This window comes from Brassica oleracea, chromosome C6, assembly GCF_000695525.1.
Source record: "Brassica oleracea var. oleracea cultivar TO1000 chromosome C6, BOL, whole genome shotgun sequence".
NCBI lineage: Eukaryota > Viridiplantae > Streptophyta > Magnoliopsida > Brassicales > Brassicaceae > Brassica > Brassica oleracea.
Window position 1 is genome coordinate 37134319 of NC_027753.1, and position 10872 is coordinate 37145190.

The 10872-nt window shown below is 37.2% G+C and overlaps 3 protein-coding genes across 4 annotated transcripts; 1 reads left to right on the forward strand and 2 right to left on the reverse strand.

Moving 5' to 3' along the window:
• Window positions 1-14: 14 nt before the first annotated feature.
• On the forward strand, window positions 15-2938 carry LOC106300399 (putative pentatricopeptide repeat-containing protein At1g74580). Of its 2 annotated transcripts, none has more exons than XM_013736534.1 (2): window positions 15-2655; window positions 2746-2938. In XM_013736534.1, the coding sequence occupies exon 1, from the start codon at window positions 210-212 to the stop codon at window positions 2502-2504; it is 2295 nt and encodes a 764-aa protein (XP_013591988.1). In that variant the 5' UTR covers window positions 15-209; the 3' UTR covers window positions 2505-2655; window positions 2746-2938. The 2 variants fall into 2 exon arrangements, with proteins under 2 accessions (XP_013591988.1, XP_013591987.1); XM_013736533.1 differs by having other exon boundaries at window positions 2736-2826.
• LOC106300400 (glutathione S-transferase U10) lies at window positions 2732-3597 on the reverse strand. The gene is made up of 2 exons (XM_013736535.1): window positions 3179-3597; window positions 2732-3106 (listed from the first exon to the last, which is right to left on the reverse strand). The coding sequence occupies exons 1-2, from the start codon at window positions 3500-3502 to the stop codon at window positions 2732-2734; spliced, it is 699 nt and encodes a 232-aa protein (XP_013591989.1). The 5' UTR covers window positions 3503-3597.
• LOC106300397 (pentatricopeptide repeat-containing protein At1g74600, chloroplastic) lies at window positions 3464-6685 on the reverse strand. The gene is made up of 2 exons (XM_013736532.1): window positions 3942-6685; window positions 3464-3520 (listed from the first exon to the last, which is right to left on the reverse strand). The coding sequence occupies exon 1, from the start codon at window positions 6642-6644 to the stop codon at window positions 3945-3947; it is 2700 nt and encodes an 899-aa protein (XP_013591986.1). The 5' UTR covers window positions 6645-6685; the 3' UTR covers window positions 3464-3520; window positions 3942-3944.
• Window positions 6686-10872: the final 4187 nt, after the last annotated feature.

Below are 10872 nucleotides of genomic sequence, written 5' to 3' on the forward strand. Positions count from 1 at the left end.
GTCTCCCTTGAGTACCCGTTGAAGGTCCGTCATAGAAGCAGTGCTTATGAACATTCTTTTACATTCCATCGATTGTAATTTGCTTTCTTCATCCCAATCGATACAAAACCAAATGCAATCCTGTTTTCAAATCCCTCAATCTATCTCCTCCTAAACGAAAGTTTCCTGCTTTTAGGGATTATTTTCGTTAGCTTACCAATCTCCTCCTAATGAACCCTCCGCCTCTGCTTCCACGTCACGTAGCCGCGGTTATAAAATGCCAGAGGGATCCAATGAAAGCGTTACAGATCTTCAACTCGATGAAAAAGGAGGAAACTTTCAAGCACACTCTATCCACCTACCGCAGCGTGATCGAAAAGCTCGGCCTTTTCGGTAAATTCGACGCCATGGAGCAGGTTTTAGTGGATCTGCGGCGGAACATCGGCAACCATATGCTCGAAGGTGTCTACGTCGGTGTGATGAAAAGCTACGGTAAGAAAGGGAGAGTTCAAGAAGCTGTTAACGTCTTCGAAAGGATGGATTTTTATGACTGCGAGCCGACTGTTTTCTCTTACAACGCTATCATGAGTGTGTTGGTTGACGGTGGGTACTTTGATCAGGCTCACAAGGTGTATATGAGGATGAGGGACAGAGGGATAACGCCTGATGTGTACTCGTTTACGATTAGGATGAAGTCGTTTTGTAAAACCGGTAGGCCTCACGCTGCGTTGAGGCTTCTTGGTAACATGTCTTCTCAGGGGTGTGAGGTGAGTGCGGTTGCGTATTGCACGGTGGTTGGTGGGTTTTTTGAGGAGAGTTTGAAGGTGGAGGCGTTTGAGCTGTTTAGGAAGATGCTTGGAGCAAATGTTTCTCTTTGCGTTAGTGCGTTTAATAAGGTTGTGCACGTTCTTTGCAAGAAGGGAGATGTTGAGGAGTGTGAGAAGCTGTTGGAGAAAGTTATTAAAAGAGGCGTGTTACCGAATCTGTTTACTTATAATTTTTATATTCTGGGGCTTTGTCAGAGAGGTGAGCTTGATGCTGCTGTTCGTACGGTGGGTTGTCTGATAGAGAATGGACCAAAGCCTGATGTTGTCACGTATAACAATCTAATATGTGGTTTATGCAAGAGTGCTAAGTTTCAGGAGGCGGAGTTTTACTTAGGGAAGATGGTGAACCAAGGGCTTGAGCCTGATGGTTTTACCTATAACACGTTAATAGCTGGCTATTGTAAAAGTGGAACGGTGCAGCTTGCGGAAAAGATTCTAGGTAACGCTGTTTTCAACGGGTTTGCGCCTGATGAGTTTACATACCGCTCATTGATTGAAGGACTGTGCCACGAAGGCGAAACGAACCGTGCTTTAGCCTTGTTTAACGAGGCCTTGGGGAAGGGAATAAAGCCTAATGTGATTCTTTACAACACGCTGATCAAAGGGTTGTCTAAGCATGGTTTGATCCTGGAGGCTGCTCAGTTAGCGACTGAAATGTCTGAGAAGGGTTTGGTCCCCGAGGTGCAGACTTTTAACATACTGGTGAATGGATTGTGCAAGATGGGATGCGTTAATGATGCTGCTGGTCTTGTGAAAGTCATGATCTCCAAAGGGTACTTTCCTGACGTTTTCACGTTCAATATCTTGATTCATGGTTACTCTGCAGAGCTGAAAATTGAAAAGGCGCTTGAGATGTTGGATGTTATGATAGACAATGGCGTTGTTCCTGACGTGTATACTTACAACTCTTTGTTGAATGGTCTCTGCAAGACGTCTAAGTACGAAGACGTGATGGAGACGTATAAAACGATGGTGGAGAAAGGTTGTGGTCCTAACGTATTCACGTTTAATATACTTCTGGAGAGTCTGTGCAGATACAAGAAACTAGATGAAGCCTTGGGGTTGCTTGAGGAAATGAAAAGGAAAAGTGTGGAGCCAGATGCTGTTACGTTTGGAACTTTAATCGACGGGTTCTGCAAAAACGGAGACTTGGATGGAGCATACAAGTTGTTACGGAAGATGGAAGAGGTTTATGAGGTTTCAAGCTCAACGGCGACGTATAACATCATCATCCGTGCTTACACTGAGAAGTTAAATGTTGCTATGGCCGAAAAGCTTTTCCGAGAGATGGTTGGTCGTTGTCTTGTGCCTGATGGATACACGTACCGGGTTATGGTTGATGGTTATTGCAAAACGGGGAATGTTGAGTTGGGGTACAGGTTTTTGATGAGGATGATGGAAGATGGGTTTGTTCCATCGCTCACAACGCTTGGGCGTGTGATAAACTGTCTTTGCGTGGAGGATAGAGTTTATGAGGCTGCTGGTATTATCCATCGGATGGTTCAGAAAGGGGTGGTACCTGAGGCTGTGAATACTATTTTTGATTTTGACAAAAGGGAGGTGGCTGCTCCTAAGCTTGTCTTGGAGGATCTGTTGAAGAAGGGGTGTATTACGTATTATGCTTATGAGCTTCTCTTTGATGGCCTTAGAGATAAAAGGCTACGCAAGAAAAAGGGTTTCACAGTTGTAGCCATATGAATCTGATGCAGTGGCTTAACATCAATGTGTATTAAGTGGCAATAGAGCATGGAGATACCACAAACGCTTTATTTAGTCTCATTCTCATACATTAGTAGCTGCTACAAGTCCAAAATGGATGTCTCAGGGAATTATTTTTTTACTTTCAAAGGTAATCTAACTCTTATTCTTAATCTATTATCCATCCTCTGGGACATTTAAATCAGTAGACCAATAATTTGATCCCATTAGGCGTTTGCAGCCTGCTGGAGATGCTCTTGTCTACACTTCTGGAGAAAGGTCACCAACCTATCATGTGGCACTTCGACTTCTTTGATCACAGGCAGCTGTTGCAGCTGCTCTATCCAGTTGTATAAAGTTGGAGTGTTCACTGGATCGATTATCTCTACACCTATTGCTTCATGAACAGCTTTGTAGACTCCAAAACTAGCGATGATAATGATGTCCAAAAGCCCTACATCATCATTCCCTCTGATGGTTTTATTGGGGAAGTGTTTCTTGAGTCCCTCTTCAAGAACTCTGAATCTCTCTCTAGCCTCTTCCACAGACTTTGCTTGAGCTTCACCCTCTTGCAGCATCACTCGACCCATGACCTCAAACACCTTGCAACAAGAAACAGTCATTTCCTACAAGAACCATATCAATCTGATGAGAGAATAGATCCGGGAAAATACCTGCTGGTTTATGTAGCTGACCCAGAACCGAACCTGGGCCCTTTCATAAGGATCCTCCGGGTAGAAACGAGGAGAGTTCTTCCACGTTTCATCGATGTAGTCAAGAATCACTTGTGTATCAGCCACTGGCTTACCATCATGGACAAGAAGAGGAATCTTCTTGAGAACAGGGTTGAGTTGAATCAGAGACTCTGTCTTGTTCTTTAGATCTTCTTCAACGTACTCGTAGGATATACCCTTGAGTTTAAGGGCGATCTCGACCCTCTTGGAGTATGTGCTTGCCCACATCCCATGTAGTATCACTTTGCTCTTCTTTTCCTCCATCCCCTCTCTTTATCAATTCTTTAAATCATATGAAACCCTTATATAGGGATACAACTTTGTAGAAAAAAGAAAACTCTTAAACTAATATAAAAAAGGAAAACTTCAAAACCAATTATTAAATAGAAAATTATCAAAATTCATAATGTAAAATATTATAATCTATCTAACCATAGTCACATATCATCTTCTTGTGGATTATGATTTGTGCTTCCTTTCTCAAACTCTTTATAGAAATTTTTTTTTGAATGAACTTTTTATAGAAATTTAAGATAAGAGTTTTGACTTTGGATTTGAATTTTTCCAGTAGATAGGATCTGCAAACTTTTAAATTGAGGGTGGTTTATTTCATAGTTATCACTTTTATCTTCAAGATGGATGGAACAAAGAGTTTAATATTGAATTATCTTGGACTGTATTCAAATGCATGACCAAAGCTTACATGTCAGAGAGAACTCCACCCTGGTTCCTTCTCTACACCTTTTCCTTTCATCAGCTTCCGAGTCTCCTCCACTTCTTCCCATTCACCAACCTCTGCAAGGATGTTCGAGAGTGAAACATACGCTGCAGCATCTGACGGTTCTAGCTCTATAGCCTTTTTAGCAGCTAGCTTCCCGAGTTCAACATCCTCGTGCATTCTGCAAGCAGCAAGCAATGTTCCCCAGACCAAAGCGTCTGCTTCAATAGGCATATGGTTGATAAAACTCTCAGCTTCTTTAAGTCTTCCTGACCTCCCCAAAGCATCGACCATGCATGCATAATGGCGGTTCTCAGGTTCGATACCGTAGTCTTTTACCATCAAGTTTAGATGGATATAGGCTTCTTCGACCAAACCACCATGGCTACAAGCGGACAAGACTCCTACGAAAGTCACTTTATCAGGCTTGAATCCTTTTTCCTTCATAAGATTAAACACTTGTAAAGCTTCAGCGCCCTTTCCATGTTGCGCAAAACTTGCAATCAGAGCAGTCCATGCGATTAAGTCCGGACCATTGATCTGGTTGAATGCTTTACAACAATCCTCAATGCTTCCAAATTTTGAATACATAGTAAGTAGTGAACTCCCCACGGAAGGCTCTGTGCACAATCCAATTTTTGTGACGTAGGCATGAACCTGAGCTCCTAGAGATGATGCGTCTGAGAGAGCAGCGGCTTTAAGAATGGATGAAACTGCAAAGGAGTCCATTGTAAAACCAGACATGATCATATCACGAAACAGGAAGAAGCCATCCTGGACTAACCCGTGCTGTGAGTATCCTGAGATTAACGAGGAACACGAAACTGGATCCATTTCAGGGAGCCTATCATAGACCTGTCTAGCTAACTTTAGTGAGCCGCATTTTGAATAGGTGTTTACTAGTGCAGAACCAAGAGGCACCCCTTTGTCAATACCAGCTCTTAACGAGTACCCATGTATTTCTTTACTTCTTGGCAGAGAAGGAAGAGAAGCGCACACAGTTAGAACAGCGGATAGAGTACTCTCATCAGGGCTTGTCCCATCAGACAACATCTCACCGAATAGTCCAATAGCTTCCTTAAGATGACCGTACACATTGTAACCAGAGATCATAGAAGCCCAGCAAGCATTGTCTTTAACAGGTATCTCCCGGAATAAACTAAAAGACTCTTCCAAACTACCGCACTTGGAGTACATTGTGAAAAGAGAGCTTCCAACAGTGAGATCAAGGACCAACCCACTTTTAACAATGTAGCTATGGATCTGCTTACCTAAACTCAGACTATCTAATACACTTAACAAACTGCATACACTATACTCATCGGGTCTCAAACCCTCCTGAAGCATTCTAGTAAACAGTCTTATTGCTTTACCAGGCTTCTTATTCTGCGAAAATGAAGAGACCATCACGTTTACAACATTTGCCCTCTGAGCATCCTTCAGATTCTTGAAAACTTTTTCAGAGAGATGAATATCTCCTCTCTTTGAGTACATACTAATCAAGGAAGCAGCCACTGAAGAATCTACATAGAATTCACTCTTTAAGACCCAAGCATGGACCTGGCTTGCTTCAGAGACCATAAAAGGCCCTCCACAAGCAGAAACTACACTGGTCACAGTACATCGGCTAATCTCAACACCTGAACGTATCATTTCCTTGAATATTCCAAGAGCGGAGATCACATCGTTACTCTTTGTGAAACCAGACAGCATAACTGTCCAAGAGACAACACTAGGGTTGGGAATACGGGAGAACACTTCCCTAGCTTCGGTCATATGCCCACACTTGGCATACAAATCAACAATCGCAGTGTTTATAAACACATCTTCTGCTCCGCTTTTGATCACCCGAGCTTGAACCGCTTTCCCGAACCTAAGCTTCTCAAGGGAAGCACACGCAGCCAAAACAGTGGAATATGTATAACTATCAGGTCTCTGAAACCCACCACACATCTCATAGAAAAGATCAAAAACAGCATCACAATCTTGATTTCTAAACGCTCCTGCTATCATAGTGTTCCAACAATACACATTAGGAGATATAATCTCACTGAACACCTTATAAGCATCATGAAATCTGAGACTTTTAGAGAAGGAGTCAATTAAAGCCGATTGAACCACTTCACACAAGAAAAAACCCATCTTTACTGCATGACAAAAGACAAGCTCACTCAACAGAGGAGCCTGTAACGCAGTACAAGCCGACAGCACAGACCCATAACTTCTCTCATTCGCCTCCAAACCCAAGAAATGCATCTTAGAGAAAAACCTCCACGACTCTTCAAACATTTTACACTGTCTATAACCAGAGATCATGATATTACAAGAGATAACATCTGGTTGAGGAATTGTGTCGAACAGCTTAGCTGCATCACCCATGGAACCCGACTTCGAGTACCAACTAAGCAGTGATTTCGTAAGGAAAGCATCGAACGGTAAGAGGTATCGTCTGAGCAAGTGCCCTTGTAGGATTCTGGTTGTTTGGAGCGTACAAAGGCTTGAGCTTGATTGATGATCGTTGAAGAAGTGAAAAGGGTTAAAAGGAGTTGAAAAGGTACAGTCTTTGGTGGAAAGGAGAGATGGGTTTCGGAGATTGGTAATGGAAGAGAGTAGTCTGTAAGCAGAGGAGGAAGAAGAAAAAGGTGAGATTTTTAAAAGGTTTAAGCTTTCGTTCGCTAGACAATTCATTATCAGGTCATTGAGTTTAAAACTAAGAAGGTGCAAGAGAAGAAGCGAGACAAGGTGAATGACATTTTCCAAAACACGAGCCTTTCTATATATTGTTGGCGTTTGAAGCGTCCAAAAGTCAAGATGGCCGAGTTGGTCTAAGGCGCCAGTTTCAGGTACTGGTCCGAAAGGGCATGGGTTCAAATCTCATTTTCAACATTTCTTTTAAATTTTCCCATCTTTCTAGTTTTTTTTTTTTTTTTTTTTTTTCTGGTTAATTATGCTATTACAAATTATGAGATTCATTCCTGACGGTATTCCTTGCGCCATGCTGAAGATCTCTTTTAAGCATTTTCTCTATTTTTTTGCATAATTCGTCTTCTCCGGGAATTGAAACCCAGACTTCTTCTTGTAGAAATTGCGTTGTCTGGGGTTCGAACCCCAGACCTGGGTGTAGAAGCCTTTAAACCTTGACCACTAGGCCACGGATTCTAGTTTGTTTTTCTTTCTCCGGTAGAAATGTGAGCCTGATCTGCCCCGTACAAGGGCAAAAAGTGGGGGCTGGCTTAAATTAACTTTTGAAAACAAAGATAACCATTTTTTTCTAGAATATAAACACTTTGCTAATTTTATTAAGATGTTTATTTATTCACATTTTATTTGTTTTAGGAAAGTAGAACTATGAGTTGATCAACTCGTATCTATTGAAAAAAACAAATATTTATGCAAACATTTTATTTTATTTGTTTATAAAGTTAACTATATATAATAAAACCATCATTTTTTTTTACTTAAATAAAACCATCATCTTTCTCTTATGACGATAGTCAACAAGATCACCATGGATTCTACTCACTTAAGAGTTCATTCTCTCTTATTGTCTGAACGGCGCCAATCCGTCTACCGCCGAGCTAACGTGTACGTGGTGAAGTTATTCGGAGAAATTAATCTCGAAACATACTTATTTCATCATAGCGTTAATTCATCGTGGATATATCTTCATTCAGGAGTTTGATCTATATAAATTTATTTCATAATTTGAAAATTTTGAAAATTACTTTAGCAATAATTCATTCTTTTATTATTCAAATTTTATTTGTTTAAATTTAAATTTTTTTCTTCTTGCAACTGAAAGTTGACAAAAAAATTGCAACTGAATAAAACAAAAAAAAAAATATCCATCTCCTTATGGATTCTGATGGTAAGCTTGAAAGCAACACTTTAGTTTATACCATAGACAAAAGTTGGGTGAGTTGGGATCATCCCACGTGCCACGTAGGTTAATCGCATGCCATGCATTTAGCCGACGTGGACTTCGTATGCCTCTTTTCATGGGCCAATTTCTATTTAATTATCCAAAACTCAATACACCCGTTATATATATTTTACTTGTATTTCTAACTATCTATATCATAAAATTCCTAATATTACAAAGTTTTCTTATACTTATATAATATTTTATAATTGGACAAAACTTAAATTAATATTTTAAAGGGTCAAATCTTTTTACTATGGTTTTATATAACTAATAAAGTAAAAAAACATATTTATAAACATACTATAAAATATCTTTCAGTGCTATTTTTGGATAAATGAAAATGTAGTCAACTATTCATAAAATTAAAATATAAATCAGCAGGTTGAATTTCATTTTTTATATCCAACTTTCTTTAAAGATAAAGTTTATATTTTCAAAAATTATTATCGAATAGATGTTTTGGATCAAGAAAAAGTATAGATCTAAGACATAATTTACTGAACAAAATAACTTTTAAATTCACATCTCATTTTAGGACCAATCAAAATGTCACGTATATAATTAATTAAAAAATATTAAATTTATTTAAAAATAAATAAAAAAAGAATAACGTCAATTTTAACGACGATAACACCGCTAACTAAGCCGTAAACGTTAAATCTGAAATTCTAATCCTAAACCTTAAATCCAAAACTCAAACACTAAACTCTATACCCTAAATCCAAATCCTATACCCTAAACCCAAATTGTATACCCTAAACTCGAACTGTATATCCTAAACCTAAACCATAAACCCTAAACCCAAACCATATACCCTAAACTTAAATCCTAGACGATAAACCCAAACCTTATAGCGTCTAAGTTTAGGATTTGGTTATACGGTTTGGGTTTTAAGTCTAAGATTTGGGTGTAGGGTATACGGTTTGTGTTTAGGGTTTAAGTTTGGTTTAGAGTATAGATTTTTGAGTTTAAGGTTTATGGTTTGGGTTTAGGATCTAGGATTTGGGTTTAAAGTATACGGTTTGGGTTTAGGGTCTAGGATTTGGGTTTATGGTATATGATTTGAGTTTAGGGTCTAGGATTTGGGTCTAGAGTATACGGTTTGGATTTAGGGTCTAGAATTTTGGTTTAGAGTATAAGTTTGGGTTTAGGATCTAGGATTTGGATTTAGGGTATAGGGTTTGGGTTTAAGATTTACGGTTTAAGGTTAAGAATTTAAGATTTCGGGTTTACAGTTTAGCTGGCGGCGTTAACGTTGTTAAAATTAGCATTATTTTTTTAGTTATTTTAAAATAAATTTAATATTTTTAATTAATTATCTACGTGTCAATTTGATTGGTTCTAGAGAAAGAGTTGAATTTAAATTTTCACCCTAGGGGTCAACCTAAATTTTGTTCTAATTTTTTCTTCTTCTTTATCATGATATGTTTAGTCTAATTTTATTGTAAATTATTCGATAATCTGTAATACATGTATATCACTATAATGAACAAATTTACAAATAATGAATTCTAAGATGCATTTTATTTTTGCAATACATAAATTCACAATGAATGGTTTTACCTATAATATATATTCACCATAGTAATAACTTTTTGCACTAATCGAGAGCATAGCAACAACTCTACCTACCACATTACTAAATTTTGTTATCAACTTTATATCTATTAATTAATGTGCAACAAAAGCCTTTTTTCTTATTAGAGAAACATTTTGTAATTGACGAAACCGTAAATTTGAGATATCAGCTTCAAATTATTTGACTATTGGACCGAAGGACTTTCACAAAACTTTTTAGTTGAACAAGATGAAAATGCATATGCATCAATAATTTCTTTTGTTTTTGTCTGTATATTGTACTGCGTTTTGAATTTTTAAAGTTATGATATTTTATATATTTATCAAATAGCTGATCAAATAACAAGTTGTTTTATTATATTATTATATATTTTCAAAGTTACCGCCAAAACTTAAAGTTGTAGAAAATACCAAAAGCTTACGGTTTAGCAAGAGTTCTCAATAATACAATATCATGTCCTCACAAACCAAAAACAACTATAGTATTGTTTGGAAATAAAAACAAAAAATATTGTATTTATTTTTGGACTCTTCTTTTGGTCTCTTCTGGAATGTATCCACATTGGACCATAAATCCACATACCACATGTTTCGTGCGGCATTTGCTTTTACCATCTACTAATTCAATAGAGACGGGCTTCGCTTTAAAATATATGTGGACAAACTTGATTATGTTGAACTATCTTTCTGCCCACATTTTCGCATATTTAAACACAATGATAACACAATGAACCAATAGGAGACAAGCCACATTCGATTGTATGTTGTCACTTATAGACGCGGTATATTCATAGAAATTATATAAATTAGTCGAAACAGATATTTTGTCTTTCATATGATTTGATTTCATATATTATTCTGTAGGCAGCGAGTTACGGATAGGTATCAAATATTTTTGTTAAGACATGTTATGAATGTCAAATCAACATTTAATTTCCTTTGAACTTGCTCATGCATTTTGCACACCATTAGTTAGTAATTTATATTAAAAAGTTAATAATGAATATAGTGTTTGAACATAATAATTTAAATAGTTATCCATCCAAAATAAAAGAGACTTATTTTACAAAAAAACGAATGATTTGGTGCTTGCGGTTGACAAGTTTTAGCTGGTTTATAGAGCGCAAAGGATTAAGTAGGTTATTTTGATTTATTTTGGGGATCAACATTATATATAAATTATTTTATGTATTAAATATTTTTACATATTATGAAATAATAAATATATATTAAATAATTAAAAGTCAGTAACTATTAAATATATAATTAAATTGGTGCGAACATATAAATCAATTTTATTAATCCAAAAAATATTTTTTTTTATATTTGATTGGATATGTTATTAAATTTAAATGATACTGGCATAGATAATATATTTTAGTATATTTTTAATATTAATGTCTATTAAATGAT